The sequence below is a fragment of the Homarus americanus genome, unplaced genomic scaffold (genome assembly GCF_018991925.1).
Source record: "Homarus americanus isolate GMGI-L3 unplaced genomic scaffold, GMGI_Hamer_2.0 scaffold39155, whole genome shotgun sequence".
Taxonomy (NCBI): Eukaryota; Metazoa; Arthropoda; class Malacostraca; order Decapoda; family Nephropidae; genus Homarus; species Homarus americanus.
This window is the reverse complement of record NW_024737042.1, coordinates 3,727,485-3,746,635: the sequence shown is the minus strand read 5'-3', so window position 1 is coordinate 3,746,635 and position 19,151 is coordinate 3,727,485. Positions and strand designations below refer to the sequence as shown.

At 36.7% G+C, this 19,151-nt stretch overlaps 1 protein-coding gene across 4 annotated transcripts in view; it reads left to right on the top strand.

Moving 5' to 3' along the window:
- LOC121872594 (phosphatidylinositol 4-phosphate 3-kinase C2 domain-containing subunit alpha-like) overlaps positions 1-19,151 on the top strand; it is a 73,368-nt gene that overhangs the window by 18,979 nt on the left and 35,238 nt on the right. For 2 of the 4 annotated variants that reach the window (XM_042375440.1, XM_042375441.1), the window contains 11 exons: positions 75-134; positions 2,307-2,433; positions 3,082-3,222; positions 5,049-5,131; positions 6,100-6,240; positions 6,457-6,556; positions 7,786-7,895; positions 9,326-9,430; positions 12,015-12,219; positions 12,974-13,181; positions 15,347-15,508. In XM_042375440.1, coding sequence (XP_042231374.1) covers positions 75-134; positions 2,307-2,433; positions 3,082-3,222; positions 5,049-5,131; positions 6,100-6,240; positions 6,457-6,556; positions 7,786-7,895; positions 9,326-9,430; positions 12,015-12,219; positions 12,974-13,181; positions 15,347-15,508 — 1,442 coding nt within the window. The remainder of the gene's footprint in view (positions 1-74; positions 135-2,306; positions 2,434-3,081; positions 3,223-5,048; positions 5,132-6,099; positions 6,241-6,456; positions 6,557-7,785; positions 7,896-9,325; positions 9,431-12,014; positions 12,220-12,973; positions 13,182-15,346; positions 15,509-19,151) is intronic. The other 2 variants (XM_042375442.1, XM_042375443.1) reach the window with 1 other exon arrangement.

Here is a 19,151-nt window from a genome sequence, read left to right as displayed (position 1 = left end):
GGGGCTCTCACATTTTGAAGTCCTATCATATCCATTAAATTTCCGAAAGTTTCTACAATACTTTGGCATTACAGGGGGTGCCAGGGTTACGAATGGGTTCCGTTCCTGAGGACGTTCGTAAGTCGGTTTTGCACGTAAGTCGGAACAGATGCTATATGCATACCGTGCTTATAAAACAATGTTTAAAATCCCACTATATCATAGCCTAAGTCCTTATATACATCTAAAATCACTTAATTTAAGACAAAAGAAGAAATAGAATGACAAAATACAATAAATGAAAGTAAAAAATAAGTCATCAGATAAATAAAATACAAGTACTGTAAATTTCAAATTTTAACCCTGTTCGTATTGGCGGGTGTTCGTAAGTCGGGGGACCTCCTGTACTGTAGTTCTTATTGTACTTTCTGTATTGTACTGTAGTTCTTATTGTATTTTCCCCAGCTTATCTTGATTTTAAACCATAACCCTATATATATATATATATATATATATATATATATATATATATATATATATATATATATATATATATATATATATATATATATATATATATATATATATATATATATATATATATATATATATATATATATATATATATATATATATATATATATATATATACACACAGCTAGACCCGACTTCGACTGCTTCGACTTACGACCGTCCCGGAACTTACCGCCCAGATTGTTGTTGTTTTTTTTTTTCAAATGGCCTTGCGCATTTTCTATACTGAAACGTTTCCAGTTAATGTAGTCTCCATGTATAATTAGAAAATTATGGGGGCCCTATGTGCATTCAGCTGACTACATTAAAGGTAAGTGCTCACTCACACTGTATCCATTCCTCATTATTTATTACTTTTACTGTACTGAATTTCATTGTAGATTTTTTATTAATTTTTTTTTATTAATTTTTTTTTTTATCTATGTCGGACTTACGACCATTTGGACTTACGACCTGGATTTGGGTCCCTAACCCCGTCGTAAGTCGGGGTCTAGCTGTATATATATATATATATATATATATATATATATATATATATATATATATATATATATATATATATATATATATATATATATATATATATATATATATATATATATATATATATATTAAAAACAAAAATCATGCGAGGTTATTGATTCTTGTATGTACTGTGCAGGCAGACCATGGTTTACGGGAGGGTTACACTCTTGAAAAATCTCTCGTACTGATTTTTCATTAATGAGTACATCTTATTTCATATTGGATTATGTATATGTATTTTATGTCATGATTTTCTATTTCTCAAGCATTTTCAGTCCCCATTTTGTGAAATAACCCTAGGCTACTTTATGTTGTTGGATTTGAACTCCGCATCAGCAGTATCCAACCCAGTGTATAGTACCTCATAAAGAACCATTGCTTTGGTGTGAGATTTTGGAATGGGGTGATGTTACCCTTGGTTGTTATTTTAGATTTGTTAACTTTATTTGAGTTTTTCCTTAATAAATCATTAAATTATTTGCTCCAAAATTACAGGACATTTGCTGTATTCATTTGGGAATAAATTTTCTTTAGGTGTATTTTGAGGACCACAAAACTATACAATATATTGGTGTTCGTCTGTTTCAAGCTGAAGCAAACAACAATTTTAATTCTCTCACTTTCTCTTCCATGAGCATTGTCTTCTGTAGTGTATATATTAGCATTCCCACTGTCCATTTCAATGTGTCTTTCTCTTTGCCTATTTTCCCTGGCTAAAAGTAAAATACTGTACCATAACCTCCTTTGTAAGTCTATCCCTCTACCCTTTCTGCATAAGGAACCTTTCAGACTGGATGCAGGTCAAATTGACCCCACCCTAACCTAACCAAACTCTTAGGATTGGGTTCTGTTACATTGGGAACTCATGAATATAAGGTATTGCTGACCATTGGGACTAGGGCTCTTAGATCTTGACCCCAATCCTAAACAGTAGGTTAAGCTAGATTGGGGTCTGTTAGAATAGTGGCCCACTTCACTGGTCACTATCAACACAACCCAGTCTTATCCTAGGCTCAATCCCAGTGACTTGCTATTGTGTAGTCTACTCAAACAGGCAGAATATTTTCTATAAATGCCTCACTTCTTCCAAGAGCTCTTTTATGGGTTAATGTTGGTTTGCAAATATTTTCTTAAACAGTAATTATATTTATTGTATATGTGTAGACGGTGATTGCTAAGAAATACCAAAAGCTATACAGTACTGTATATACGAGTGTACAATACTGTTTAAATATTTAAACATACCTGTACATCTTTTTTTTTTTCAGAAACGCTCAGGTGTAGTAGCATTTGATGGAAAGTCGAGTACAAAGCAGATATTCCTACGTAAAATCCCAGCACTCAGTGCAGATGATGAAGCAAGAGCTTTCTGGGACAGCATCAAATCACGTCGAGGTTCAAATTTTTGTGTTTCTGTGTGGACATTTGAACAAAGTAGAAATTTGTCAATAGAAATTTTAGTGTTTTGGGAGACAAAGTTCTTGCATATAATTAAAGTATAGAAAACTTCATAAGAATTATTATGGTACCATAGATGGGATTAGTATATACTGTACAAGTTTAGTAGGAAAGGGAGCTTGAAGGAAATAAGGGAAGAAAGTGGTCAGCCATCCACTGACTTCACCTCAGGTGTATAGAAAAAGAGTATGGGTGCACTGGCCCAGCTGGCCACTTAACTAGTGACAAAGCACGACTAACCCCACTCCACAAGTGGTGTTGTAATTTTGCTCTACTGTATATTGAATAGAAGTTTGTTCACTGAAGATTCATAACCTAAAATAATCTCATTTAACCGAATTCTCATTCATTGGTTACTCATTCGGCTGGACAGTGGGAAGTACTGTACTGTATATTGATATTTGCTGGATGAGGAAAAGCTGGTAGTTCATTTTGGGGTTAAGTGAGATGAACAAGTTCAAATATAATTTTTGGATAAGAATTCAGATTGTCATACATAGTACTTCACACCAGAAATAAGAAGCAATAACAGCACTACTGTATAAGTGTTAATCATTGCAATAAACTGTACCATTTTTATTTCAGGAGAGTATACTTGGAATGACCACATTGGGAACCCAGGTCTGCTACATAGTGCCTGTTTGGAGGGAACTGTTGACCCAACTCTTAGTGCTAAGCTGTCTGTATACTACCGGGATGTACAATCTGTTACTTTCACCTGCAACTGTGAGTGTTTTCAGTAAATTAAATTTTATTGCTTTAAATTTAATAGCATGGTACACCAATGTTAATGCAGTATGAAAAAATTGAAATGTAGTACAGCCTCCATTTACATAATATGCCTCCATTAATCTTCTACACTTTGCTTGTCTAAAAATTTTGTCAGTTGAGGTAAAGCACTGATTACACCTGCCAGTGATTTAGGACAGCTCAGATGCATAAGCATGACTGATACATACACCTAATAATTTATAAAACAAGATCATTAACTTGAAACCTTTGTTGAATCTGTGATACAATTTTAATGTGAGAGGCCTTGCATGAAGTATACAGTAAAACTTATCAAGGACTGGCTTGATATAGTCTCGGTAGCGTAAATACCAGGATAAATATCCAGAATAATTGCCACATAATTGTTGAATTTCTTGGAAGTGTGATGTAGTTTGTTAATATTGGCAGATTTGACTTAGTCAGGCCTCATGAAATCTGAACAGATATTTTTGACTATACAATGACTTGCTTTCCTCAAAAGATGGGAGTTAGGTGATTTGCTCTAAAAGATGGGAGTTAGGTGAGTAACTAAAAGATGGGAGTGAGTTGTTTGACTCTAAAATATGGGAGTTAGATGAGTGACTAAAAGATGGGAGCTAGGTGAGTGCCTCTAAAATATGAGAGTTAAGTGAGTGACTCTAAAAGAAGAAGCATTGCATAAAGTAAGCAAAAATTTTTGTTTGATGGGAAATTACTTTAATAAAACACAACACTTCATATCTGACTAAAGATGAAGTAATTTGTACAGTACAGTACAGTGATATCTCCATTAGCCGGAACAATTGGTGCAGAGCACTTCTGGGAATGACAGATTCCCAGGTAACAAGACAACTCTCTCAAAGCTGGAAAAAATCCCTCTTCCCCAGAATTTTCCTGAATTTTTCAGGTACAGTACCTGGAATATTTCCTCGGAAGTTCCAGAAATTGCACATTAAATCATATCTCAAACCCGGAAAGAAATCCCCCATCTCCAGAAATTTTCGGGGCACTGGAATTTTCCAGAATGATGTATTATTTCATCTATCAAAGCCAGAAAAAAAAATCCCCTATCCTCGGAATTTTCCGGGTACTGGGAAAATTTTCTTAGAATTTTCCAGAAAATGTGCCCCTTGGAAAATCTTTACCAAAGCTGGAATTTTATGGAAAATTTCATCTTTGGAAACAAATTTTGGAGAAAATTTCAATTCCAGCTATCAGAGAGTTCCGGTTAAGAGGGATTCCAGCTAATGGACATATTACTTGTACAGTACAGTACAGTATATGTAAGTGATACCCCTCTTGTGAGATTTACCAGTTCATGAACAAAACCTTTATTCATGCTATGCATATTGCGCATTCATTCTTGCAATGCTGCAAACATTTGATGAAACCACAATAGTTAACACAATCAAAATACTGTAACCACAAAAATTAACACAATAAGCTCCTTATGGTTTGATATAATGTAATGACTAATATTTTGAGTTCTTTAGTCAGTATTACATGGTACAGTACAGTGTTGTGAACCGTAAAATAATTGTCTAGGCCCTGTGTACAGAGCTAAGTTGTAGGGCTATAAATGCAAATTTTTATGTCTTAGGGGGTACATGCACCTCTGAAACCCCCTCCTGGTCACATGTACAATTTGTGGCCATATATATAAGGTAAATCTTCTATGGTATCTGGTTATCATCTTAGGCCTATGTGATGTTACTTTGATATACAGTACAGTATCTTTATTTTGATTGATTGATTTTTTGTTTTTTTCACTTTTCACTAAAGGTGTCTTCTTTCTCCTGTAGTGGACTCGAGTGTGGAGCATGTTGTGATGCATTCTGTGTGTACCTTAGAACTTCCTGGTGAATATGCAGATTATGTTCTTAAGGTAAGCTACATTTTTTCTTTATAAAATGCAGGGATTACATAGAACAGTATAACATGATTCAATGATTACCTATAGTGTCCTCTGTCCTGCTAGTATCCACTGGGGGCAGTTTCTTGAGGTACATGTAATTATTATAGGTAAAAATAAATGAACACTTGATCAGACGTGGGGTAATCGTAATCTGTAATTGTTACCGATTACAGTCAGTTTCACATGTTCAAGCAGTTGTAAGACATTGCATTATATTTACTTAGCTTCATTATATTTAATAAAAAAAATTCACACATTGCTGACTACTGTACTGGTATACAGTAATACCTAAATGTTCCGCTTGTCATCTGGATCCCAGGATTAGTGACCTGTTAATCAGGTGCAGATAATCCACCTCAGTTACTACCTTAGCCTCTTAAGTCACAGTTAGTCAATGTCAACATTTTAAAGGAACCACCACCAAGCTGAGTGGTTCTATAAGTGAGATCATGACCTCATGTGACACTGAGGTCACTGCCACTGGCTAGATTAGAAGGGGGAGTTAGGAAGGATGTCAAGGGTGTGGGTAGCAGTGAACATTAATGTGACCTCAAGTAATGTGATGGTGTAGTCAGTGAGGGAGAGATGGTTATCAACTTGTCATTAATACTGGCAACTTCTTACTGATAATGACTTCCTTCTGGATTAGATACAAGGTTTTATCAGTTAAGGAATACTTTTTCTTTAATGTGAAGCTTCTTGTCATCAGTATTAGTGCAGCTCAACATAACCAATTTACATATAATCTAACAAAAATCCTTTATGTAACTAAACTGCACACAGCTACTGACTGAGTAGGCTAAATGGTATGATAATGCAGAATACCAGGCTGAAGATCATCACTTATCAGTTCTGTTTAGCAATTTAATTGTTATGTAATCATAAAGTCATGATACATTCTTTCTTTGTTCATTACTATTGGAATTTAATTCTTACAGGTTCGAGGAGTGGATGATTACTTATCTGGAGAAACTATCCTGGGGGAATATGAATATGTACACAGTTGTATGAAATATGACGAGGATGTTGTCTTCACTCTCATGCTTGCTGAGTCTGTCAAGCAGTCCTACTTGCGCACTGTAAGTTGTACAGGAAATTGGGCTACGTATGGAGTGGTTAACACATTGGCATAATTAGTATCTGTACAGTATAAAAAACATTACTGTATTAATGTTCTATTTATGTACACCTATTGTTTCATTAAGAGATGCAGAAATTTATCACACCATAATTTATGAATGATGATTTTGCTACAATAAACAGTATTGCTTAGAATACACGTTTATGGCTTTCAGGAAGAGGATGATCTTGCAGTTGTGGATGTCCGTGTGGAAGACCTCATGTCGGCTGGGTCAGGGGAAGTGGTACATCATGAGACATTAATTATTGTTGTTGGTATGTACTACAGTATACTGTTGCAACTGAGTGAAAGGGCAGCACTAGTTCACATTTATTCACATACTCATTATTTTTGCTGATGTATAAAGATTTTGCTTAAAGTTGAGCTAAGTACTCTAGTGATATCCACAGCTTGTTCCCCCTTTTTCAAAATCCTTTAATGCATCCATTTTCACATCTAAACTAACGCTTCCTTTGTCCTATTGTCTACTTGTTCACGATTTATCTTTCTGTGTTAATATTTCACATTATTAGAAGCAATTTGTGGAAAATATAATTTTGGGGGAACGTTTTGGGTCATATCTGTTGGGGCTGCAGATCAGTACCCAATGGGAGTTTACTGATAATTTAGGTTGCTTCATTATATCAAAATTGTTGTATCAAATGGTGTTTTTTCAGGGGTCTACTGTATAAGATGTGTTTTCACTTATACATCCCATAAACCAACAAATTGAAATTGAAAAAAGCCTTGTAGTATATTGGACCGAGGTAGTGGTTGTTTACTTAGAGTAGGTCTCCTTAGATCCAGTTTTTTATGACTGGGACACAACAGGTGGATAGGTTGAGAAACAATAGAGGGATAGTCTGAGAAACAATAGAGGGATAGTCTGAGAAACAATAGAGGGATAGTCTGAGAAACAATAGAGGGATAGTCTGAGAAACAATAGAGGGATAGTCTGAGAAACAATAGAGGGATAGTCTGAGAAACAATAGAGGGATAGTCTGAGAAACAATAGAGGGATAGTCTGAGAAACAATACAGGGATGGTCTGAGAAACAATACAGGGATGGTCTGAGAAACAATACAGGGATAGTCTGAGAAACAATAGAGGGATGGACTGGGAAACAACAGAGGGATATATTGCAATTAAGGAGGTACATAATTAACCCAAGGCTTCGCTGCTTTTAGGGACAACTTCCATATAAAAAATTCCCGCTCTTTTTGTATTGAAAGATCCTACTATAGTTGGAAAAGAGGATGCTTAGGTAGTACTGTACCCTGGAGCAGGAGAAGTATTAAGTTCTGCTCTGGGGATTAATAAGCTATAAATCATAATCAATTTGTTCATATTTTGGTAATGTTATGAGAAGCCGGGATTCAGTCTACTGTAATATTTTCAAAAAGTAAGTCAGGTGCAGATTCTTACTGTTTTTTATTATTTATTTATTTATTTATTTATTTATATGTTCATTCATATATTTATTTTATTTTAAATTTACTACCAGAAACGTTCGAGATAGAATTGACACGCCTACAGAATTCTGGGTTTTTGTTGGTGGATGGAACCCCAGTGCAAGACCTACCAACTCCTATGAGGTCTAGGAGGCTTCGGCAGGTCTGTGATTTCATTTGTAAATTTTGTATACACCTGTATTATGAAACTCGGCCATTTATTGAATTCATATTTTAAATATTTTGTTTGTTTTATCAAGTCTGTTTAGAATGTTGTCTGGAAATATTAAGAGAATAATGATAAGATGGCGCATCTTGTAAATACTGTACAGTAATCATTCCATATAAAATACAGCGTGTAGGCCATTTCCACAAAAGGGATATTCCGCTAACTCAAATATACAGTTATACCTCTGGCAGTGAAGTGAGTATGTTCATGAAATCCACTTCATTCTTGGAAACTTCATTGTCAGAGCTAGATTTAAATGTGAAAAGGCTCCAGTCCTTCATTATTCTGTATTTTGCATACACCAAAATTAACAAAAAATCTTACAATAAAAATGATACATAGCACAACATGAAATACGATAGCACATAGTTTATATACAAAATATAGTTCTTTCCATCCCTAAACCATTCTCTGGGTGACACAGAGAGTGAACAACACTCTTCTACCTGGCTGCCAGCCACCCAGCCGACTCAAAGAGATGTGTGTGTGTGTCTGCTGCTGTGCTGCACTGTGTGTATTTCGTGACGTCACATAGGGAATGGTAGAGCGCAGCCGCAGCTGGGATGGCAAATTGTGGCAACACAGTTATAGCCCACTGCCTCCCCAAATACACACCCATGCTCTTCATTTTTCTCATTTTATAGTTTAATATTATATTTTCTTTATTTCTAAGCCACATTACAGTATTGAAATGATTTTTATACAACTTTTATAGTTTCATTACATGTAACAATGACATCTCACAGCTGACTAGTGATGTGTTATGGGGAGTTTTATTATTACTTCAGTATAATGGTTACTTTACATGATATTAGATGCTCTTCACACTATTCATACACCATTCTTGGGTATTGAGTAGTTAGGCAGTAAGTAGACTGTTGGAGATCACATGTAAAAATACTGATAGTGAGAGCAGGTTGTCACCCACCTAACAGCCATCAGAACTGACAAAAATGCCTGATGAAGCCAAAACCCAACATAAACATTCCCAGCCATCAAAATGTACACATTTTATGATTTTGCACACACACATAGGTATACAATACAGTAATGCAAAAAACTATCTTTACACAATTGTGTTAGACAATAAGACAACAGATGAAGGATTTTGACAACTCTACTGAGACAACTGGAGTCACTGTTCATTATGAAATTCATCAAACCCCCAGTAAAGATATTGTTTTGAGCGACTGGGCATTACCAGAAACTCCCTTCTTCAAGCAGAACGCTCCGCTAGTTGAAGAAGCAAATACCGGCACAAAGTTAATCATAATTTTGATACTGCAATTTTGATTCCTGCAATTACAGAACTTGTGACTTGGTGCATCTCTGACTTTTAGTTAATGTTATTCTCTTGTCAACAGGTAGTGAAGCAAATGTGTGCCCTTCTTGGAAATTTAGAAACAATTGAGGTATCAGATGCAATAAATGCTCTGGTTTCTACATGTAGGATCATTCAACAGAGTCAGGTATGTAACTTTTGTTGAGTTATGATTGTGTTCATTTGCTGTTTATGGAGGGCTATGCATTAATTGTGTATGATGATTTTTTTTTTTTTTTTTCAAATTATTCTCCCCTTACCCGTTATTTTCACATTTAGTTCATTCCCAACTGACTATCCCGACCTCCCTAAACTTCAGCCTTGAAATGACCACTAGTGTAAATAGATGATGAGTGCCCTTTGTCCCGCAACGATAGTGATCATCTGTATAATCTGGATCTTTCTGCACCATGATTTTTAAGTTTGGCGCCTGATTTCTGCTCGAGTGAATTATTGTGACTCATTGGTCCCTCTCCATGTCTCTCCCTGCACCAATTAAATTTTTTGTTGTCCTGGAGGAAGTAGTTGCCTACATGTATTCATATACATATTAAAGGCTACGATGTCCTAATTGGTCTGGCAACACTACTCATCCGTGTGTCCAGGCTACAATAAGGCTCAACTCTACCCTCTATGCCTCCACATTTTCCCTCCATCTCCCTTCCTCCTAAATAGTGGCTCGGCTTTATATTTCCATCACTCCACTGTCTGTTTCCGCCATAATGACTATTTTGCAATTAATGGCCAACGTATCAAAACTATGACAATGACCCTCTATGTTTATACAGTTCTCTGGCATTGCTCATTACTTTCATATGTATATTTCCTTGTTATTATTCCTGTAATATTATGAGTTGGTAATACAGTTTTTTATTCCTGTCCTAAGGATCACCACTTTGTGCCTGAAGCATCCCCAGTTGTCCCTGTTGTGAATTAGTACCTAACAGGCTAACACTATAGATAGGAGGTGAAGGTGGTTGACAACATAAAGAATAGATTTCTTGCTTGGTGGATCTCTTACTTTGAAATGCTTGTGGTAAAGGTGTTGATTCTTTGCCACAGACTTTCTCACAGTACCATTCTTTTTGACTGTGTACAACATATGAGGCGCCGAGTGCAACAAGGGGCCAAGCATCAAAAATCACAATCAAGAAAAATGATCTTAAAGTTTGGAAAATTTGAAAATGACAGAACTTTTGAACCAATGAAGATATTGAGTTCATTCAAGTGGCAGTGTATACTGTAGAGTTCTTAAAGCTAGTTTCACAAATACTAAAGCCATATTAATTGAAAAGATTGTTTATAGTAAAAATTGCATTGCTTTTGATGGGTAGTGTTTCCAGTTTCATTAATATGCATTGTTGATGTATAATTTTCATTACATGGAAACAATAATGTATTAAGACCACACCAGATAGTCAAAGGTCATTGTACTGTTTGCATAAAAGCAAACAATACTAGGTGTTACCAGTATTTCGACCGGGGGCCAAGCACCAAAAAGTATAGGCACTTAAGTCTTAGTTATTAATAGAAAAATTACAGTATACAATGACTTGTAATACCATTATTAAATATTGGTAATACAAGTGAGGCAGTAGCCTCCTGTCTATTGTTGCTTGACATTATTGGAAGATAAAGGAATTATGCATGGAGAACAGAACGGCACTTCCCTTACTTAGTGCTATAAGCCTCCTACTAACACACACCACCCACCCTCGCTCCCAGCCGCCTCCTCCTCCCTCTGTTTCCCCCCTATTTGTGCGATAAGACTTGTCACTTGGACAGGAACATAACATGCTATGTGCCACCAGCCTTCACTCCCAACCTCCTTGCCCTTCCTCCTCATTGTTTTGTTTATTTTCTCTCAATGGCCCTCACTCCTTTCTTTCTGCCAGTTGGAAAAAAAAAAAAAGGTTCAAGTCTTATTATATAGCATTCCTATGACATTTTTGTAGAAACATGGACTCCCATTAGCTAAGAAACCAGAAAATAATGAGTCGCTATGAGAGAGAGAAGCTACAATTGGGGGCCACGGCTGCTCTTTCCCTTCTCCCCCTCAGTCCGCTTCGAGGTGCAGATCACATGCTGTAGAGATGCTTTTACCTACCTTCACTAATATAGCTCTCAGCCTTACAAATATATTGCTATCGGGACAGTTTTTTCTTCAAATGGAGGAAAGGTTGGGGAGAACAGATAATACTATAACTCAATTTGGGGGGAATGGCGCTTGTCCCCTTGTTGCACTTGGCACCTCATAATTAATCTGGGCTGATGAAACTTGGTGTAGATAGTTTCCAGCATTCTGGAACTAAATCTAAGTGGAAAAAATAAATGGGCAAATGAACTTGTAAACAAATTCAAATGAGACCAAGACAAATTAGAGAGCATCTTTCCTTCAGTTCATTGTCAGTGTGGGAATTATTTAGAATTAAATTAACTGTTAGCTTAGCTTAGCTTTTGCATGGCTCACTTGTCAGCCCGACCACTCAACTTATCTCAGTTGGGTAGACAACTCACCTGGTTTCAAATTCTGCACATAGTATTCATTATTTCTCAATCGTTTTCTTTCTCTGAACATTTCCACTCTGCTCCTGAAGTACCTTACTGTATGTTCTTGCCTGATTATGCTGTGCTGTGTTACCACAAGCTCACCCATTAATCTTGGAATGTAGTTATGAAGCATTTTTAGATTGCTATGAGGCAATATTTTCTAATCATTCTTATTTTTGTAGGGTATTCTTGATGGTGAGGAAGACATTTCTGGGCAACGTGTGCTCTCTACAGGCTCCCATGATACAACAAACCCAGATGACTTGAAGCAACTGTTGCTAGAGTCTCTGAGTCAACTAGCTGCTGCAGTGAACAATTTTTTGGTGATGTATGCCAGAGCATTCAGGGTGGACTTCACTGTTGACATGACTGTAGATCCCACACAAGGTTTGCTGAGACCAATATTTACTATTATTTTGCATCTTGGATTTTACCCTACCCTAACCTAACCTAACCTATCCTAACCCAATCCAAACTAACTAACTAAACTTAACCTAGCCAAACCAAACCCAGTCCAAACTAACCTAACCAAATCCAAACTAATCTAGCTTAACCTAACCTAACCCAATCCAAACTAACCTAACCTATAGCAAAATCTCGCTTCTGGTTATTTTCCAAACAACCACAACGCATTGTGGTCACTTTTCGGTTTCTGAGCCCAACATATACTTAGTTGACCAAGAGCTTGATTTAGTGGAAATTTTGATTTAACGAACGGGTAGCTCGAATTAGTTTGTTAATTCGAGAAAATACTGTATTTCTATTTCTATATATACAACATTGTTCCCTCAGATTTATGAAGGACTCCAGCAATAAGTAGAAAAACACAAAAAAAAAACACATTGAGCTAATAAAGGAATCTTGTTCATTTTTTTATTTGTTTATTGAATTTATTCTTAATTTATACCATCATAATTTAGAGGTCATAATATAAAATTAATAAAAAAAGTGATTAAGATATCTTTATTAATTCAAGAGTACAGTAATACTTATTTCACAATTTTTATTAAACTTTTACTACATTTTCTTGCCCATTTTTTTCCTTTATTTTGTTGCTTGTCTACTTCTCATCTGGAGCGCTTCATATACTGTACTGTACTAAATTAAAGTTTATAATATATTTGAGATTTATCCCTTTCAGAACAACGAGACATTCGAGATGTACGAGAAAAGGTCTCAATAAAGGTTCAAGGCCTTCATCGCTTACAGTTAGAATGGAAGTATGATGAATATTTTGTTGATGCACAGTTGTTTCATGGATCAAGATGCATTGGCCAGTCTGTCCACACTCAGACCAAGAAGGTCCTTGATGATCCCAAGTTTTACCCGAAAGTCGTCTTTCATCGATGGTAGGAATTATTACAATAATTTTTTTACCCTTAAATATCCTCAAATAAATCAGAATAACATACAGCAATGTAGTGTTTCATCATTGCAGTTCCTTTGTTATGAATGTCTCAGTTAGTTGATTATAGTCAATACTTATATTAATGTACAAACTACATATATGCTAGTCTTCTCTAGTCAAGGTAAATATATAATTGTCATTACAGTACATTAAGTCCCTTGTTCTGTTAATTTTATTTGAAGAACAGAAGTGGCAGGAGGCGTAAGTGGTCAAGTAACAGCTTATACCCTTTCCTCGCTAAGCTGACACGTAAGCCACACCCCTCTTCTATAGCTACATACCGGTATAGCTGATTGGTTCCCCTGTGCGTCTTACCTCCCCGGGCTGCACGTGTATAAGTGTGTATTGATATAAAATTTGTATGATAAATATTAAAAATTTTCTAACATCCTCTCTGAAGTGCTAATGCCTTGAAATCATCTGCATTTTGTTAATTCAGATATTAACATTATTTTAGATAACAACAGGTCTGCTTACCAATTGTGAACACATTTAGTTTGAATTATCTATGAACCAATCGGCTATTAGTATAGAAGAGGGGCGGAGCCTACGGGCCAGGTTAGCGCGGAAATACTATAGCTTAGTGTTACTGGTGGTGACAAAGGCTGAACACAAAGCCATGCCCCCTCCTCTCTTAGGTTGTCATATCAGGGGCTTTTCCTCTCTGAACCCAGATGCCTCATCAACCCTAATGACACATTACGTGCCAAAAGCTCACTTGCATTCCTCCCAAGAATCTCAAATAAAGGCATAGATAACTAAGGGAAAGTCAAGTCTATATAACACCTCCCCAGACACCTGCTCTCTTGGTTGGTTGGTTGTTTGGGCTTTAGGCCTATCAACTGCCAGGGTCATTAAGGCTATCAATGTCAAACTACATCCACCAACCTTAACACCTTCTTCGGGTGTTAATGGTAATTCTGAGACCACATGCACTCGCATTATATATGTGGCCCTTAACTTGCGCCTTCCTACCTTACCCGAGTCTGCCACCCTAAGCTCTCCTGTGTACCGTTGCCAAGGCCGTGGGCTCGTGACACTCGTCTTGCCCGCGATGCCCTCCGTTTCTGTGTGGATGTCGGTCACTAGGATAACCCATTATAGTACATCCTTCTTTCCTCACACAGCCAAACTACAGAATGTTTTGCCTTCTTCTGTGTTTCCATGCCCATACAATCTATCTCGCTTCGAAAAGCTGGTTTTCCAGCATCTTCGTGATGTAGATTAATTTAGTCTTTTTCGCTTCTATTTTAAATTTATTTCTACTCTTATTTTTTCGCCCTCTAGGCCCCATTGTGGGTCGATGACCAGTGCCCGGGTGGGCTAATGGGCTATGTCTTGTAAAAAAAAAATAACCACAGGCAGTGTTGTTTCCTCATTTTACAGTACCCCTTATAGTCTTCTATTCCCAAATAAGCTCAGTTAAAAGGGATGTTAACTTTGTTTGCCCAACAATAAAAGGATTGAATCCATTTTCTCACACTTCTCTTCTCTGCTTATTATTTTAAATCTCCTCTCGAACGATTACAGTATATCAATGGTAAATTTAATTGAACGCACTTTGAAGAATCTTTAATGACTTATTAAATTGGAAGTCTCATTTTAAATAGAAAAAAGGAAAAAAGAAAAACATGTAGAAGCTTTCAATTCGTTGGGAAGCTTTAGGATTGATTTGGTAATTAGTCATTGTTTTAATATTTTAATTTTCCAAAAATATCCCTACTGTGTATACAGTATTGAGTTCATATTAATTCACAACAGTTCATCCATATGTATTTCTGCTTAACCAAGTAAAGTGTGTTAGCAGGATTAAACAGCAAAGAAATGAAGCTTTGTACATATTTATATGCATCCTTTGATTGCTTAAATTGATTTTTAAACGGATTTGATATTTGACCAACACAGGTCTTTATTTTTTCTGGCTTAGTATGAAAATAAATTGAAAAATTAATATTTGAGCAAAAGACTTTAAATGTTTATCAGGTATGATAGATATTATTCTTGGTCAATACTGTTAATTTAAAAATATGGGTTTATCAGAAAAAAAGAAGTTGCAGAATTAAGGAAGGATAAATTTTTAAAATGTACTGTGTTATGTCCCAACAGGTTGGATTTGGGTGCTCGGATCAATACTTTACCAAGAGAGAGTCGTCTAGTCCTAACAGTGTTTGGCTTAAAAGTTGTTGAAGCTGAAAATAAAGTTGAACAGACTCAGTATATCAGGGAAGAGCTTGGCTGGGCAGCGATACAATGCTTCTCCTTTGAAGGGTAAGTTGACAGTTAAGTTATTACCTTTTCTTTGTTTGGCTCATGGAGTGGTAAGTACAGTACAGGCATGATCTTCTTGAGCTTCAATTGGGTATTAAAGAGGGAAGCATGACTACATGTATGTTCTGCTTTTCATTCATTAGTGATTAGATTTAAATCATTTCAATGAAGGATGAGGACAAAAGTAGGCTGTAGAATGCTTTAATCTACTCTATATTCAAAATTGACTGCTTCAAACTTGCAATGAGCCATCTCCATACATCATGTCTGTTAGATCTAGCCACTTATGTGACTCATCCTTTCAGACCACATACCACTCATCTTGGGCAAACATCTTGTCTGCCCTGTTAACTTAAACTAAGCATAGCATAAATGTGGTTTTGTCTCTGTAAACATAACACTCTTTCCCACACCTACCTTAATTAGAAAGGTTTCTAGGGCCAAAAGTATAAAAAAATTTCTTTGGGTTGCTGAGTTTACCGAGACCCTCACAGTCAATGGTGGCCCGGCTGTTGGTTGGTGGCTGATATGTGGTAGTCCACACTATTAATTTTCTTGGCGCTTATATTGAAGCAACAATTACTCTCGTTTCTCTTGATATTTATTCCAAAGAACATAATTTTTTGTTCATACTACCCCTTTTTGCACTTTAACTCAACTACTTTTCAATTTATTTTGAACAGAGTTCAAAACTCGAAACAATTAAGTATCTTCAAATCAGTTTAATAAAAAGGAATATCATTGAAACAATACTCGAGACATACTTCATAACAGTTAGACAAAGTGTGTGTGTGTGTACAGACATTTTATAAAAATATTTGAGTCAATAGGGCAAATATTAATAGCACTGATAATATTATAATATATACTTGATAACATTATCGAAAATGGGATGCCGTACTGCGAGAAGACTGTTTGAGAGCTCAATGGGTTCGAATACCCTAAGACATCTATATTCATACCAACGGTTGGCACCTAAGATGACGAAACACCAGTGGTACCATAGATGGTGACTTTGCATACCTCGGCTCCGGTCTATGAACAGTGTACTTCAAGCCTCCCCCCCTGTAACCATGCCTCATCGTTGTAACAGGCACATCTTGGAGGATAAACTACGACTTATTGAAAGATACGAGGCTAACGAGGACTTCCTTATCATAGCAGCTGATCTGCATATGTAGAGGACAACCGCCTATAGTATTATACAAGACTTTCTGAGAAAAGGACATGTACAAGATGGGCATCGTAGTGTTGGGAAGAAAAGGAAACTTAATGATGAATCCATCGACTTCCTGGTAATGGTGGCTGTATCAGCAATAACTGTGAGTGAGCTAAACTGAACATTGCGAGACATCTTTCCCAGACAGCCTCCAGTTTCTAATGCTTCAGTGGGAGGGGCATTAGATGGTGAATTAATAACAATAAAGAAGTGTCTCAATATTCCACAAGACCGTAATTCTCACGTAGTGAAGGACGTTCGAGTTGAGTTTGCATGTTACACTTATGAGACAGGTTCCCATCAACACAGGAGATATGCCAACGAGGACATATGGCTGCGCAGCACAAGGCGAGTGCTTCACAAGGACTGTAGCACGGCAGTGTGGTGGAAATATCACGCTGATAGCCTCTATCTCAGATGTAGGGGGATTGATTTACCAAGAAATACACGTCCACAGCGTTACGATGGAAGTGTTTACTGATTTCCTTGCATCCCTTGAGGCCGTTTTGGGAGACGAAGCAGCTGTTTTGATTATACTTCAGTGTCCTCAAAAGCACCCTGTGTTGTAGATGTGTGTAACCATGCTGCAGCCAGGAGAGCGGGCCTTAGTGTCAGAGCTTATCGTTAAAGCTTCTCCAGGCCAAGATGGAGGAGGCTGTAACATTCATCACACCTCAAGTAATCCAGGCTAATTACACTAATTCTAACTTTTTTGACTAAATGTATTCAGTGAGAGGATGTATGGGATTAATTCACATTCATAATAAAAGGTGTATAATGGTAAGGAAATATCCCATGCATAAATTTTATGAATATATACTGCCTACAAGTCACTTTGGCTTGACTCAAGCTACAAAGATTTTGATGGTACAATAAAACATTGATAAATAGGACTTCATTACACGCCCCTGTATATCGGAATTTGCTTTTTTCGGACTCTTGAGGTGCACTGGTCACCAGAAATACTTTTAAAAATAATTAGTGTATATTTTAAGAAATGGGGAAGATTAAAAAAATTCTTTATGAAAAGAACAACACTTGTGACAGAAAATCTAATACCTGTAATATTGAAAAATCAATATCCCGGTTATCCCCAATTTCCGGCGGAAATATCATGGAAGAAAAAATGTCTTGGAATTGTCTAAACATTACGAAATACATATTAATAACAGAAAGAGAAAGACCGGTGCATGACTAAAAATTCACCTACCTTCCTAACAATTTTATTTACTACCTTTGAGTGACACATGATGCATCAATTATGCTACTTGTGCACCTAGACTACTTATTAATGAATGATGCAATCAAAATACATCAGCAGATAGCCATGAAACGGTTGGTTAATTCCCAATTAACCAGGTTGGTTCACATATATTATATTGGGCTTTAGTAATGAAACCCAATTGAAGTTTCTTGTTTTGTTAGAAAAAGTATTGTTTATATAATTCCTGAGTGTAGGTCAACCGTAAGCTCCACTATTTATGAGTGTGATGAGAAAGAACGGCGTTTATGTAATATAAACGTGGATCAACGTCCGTTCGATATTAGTTGGTGTGAGTGACTCTGAGTAGTGACCCATCGAGGGAGAACGGAATTGGGACTTCGTCCCCCTTCGAGGGAAGACGGAGCCATCCACTGCGGCTCTCAAATAACGTCTTCCTCTAGTCAAGGCTATCAAACTACTGCTCGCTTTAGGTGGCCAGAGAGCCGGTTACTTGTGCCTTTACTCGGCATAGTATGACGCAGCTTCCCGTGGGCACACCTTATCACGTGCATTGACCATGTCACCTCATAGCCAGTGGAAAGTTACAGGGGGTAAATCTGAATATTCAGTAAATCAGATGTAAATAACCCATTTATATAATACTTTCTGTTGATGAGACGGGCCATTACAGCCATAGGCAACAGCCTTCCTCAGGAATTTTTCTGAATATTTTCGTAATTTTCCGACTTTCATCGTATTTTCAGCTGGATGCTTTCCTTATGCATTTTTTTTGTGACTCACATTTTTCGTACTGGGGTCTGCCCCAATTAGTCCAATTTTTCGAGGTTCTACTGTATACTATCTATGTATTATATAAGGCATAGTCTCTGGTGAAATATACGTTGGTATTTTGTATGTGTGTACCAAGTCCTTCAGCTTGATGTTGCTATGTTACCTACCTTGTTGGATTAAATATATGACACTGTTTGTTGATATTATGTGTCTGATTATCCTGTATAATTTAATATGACTGTGTATTTTGGTGATCTGTCGGTGCAATATCTGCAAGTCTGTCGAAGTAATCTGATGGAATGTTGATTTATAATGAGATGGTATGAAAGATTATGATGCAGTGGTACAGGTTGTACCTCTCTAGTCCGGCATTCTGTGGTCCGGAAACTCCCGTGGTCCGGAACGATTTTAGTTTGTCCAATAGGTAG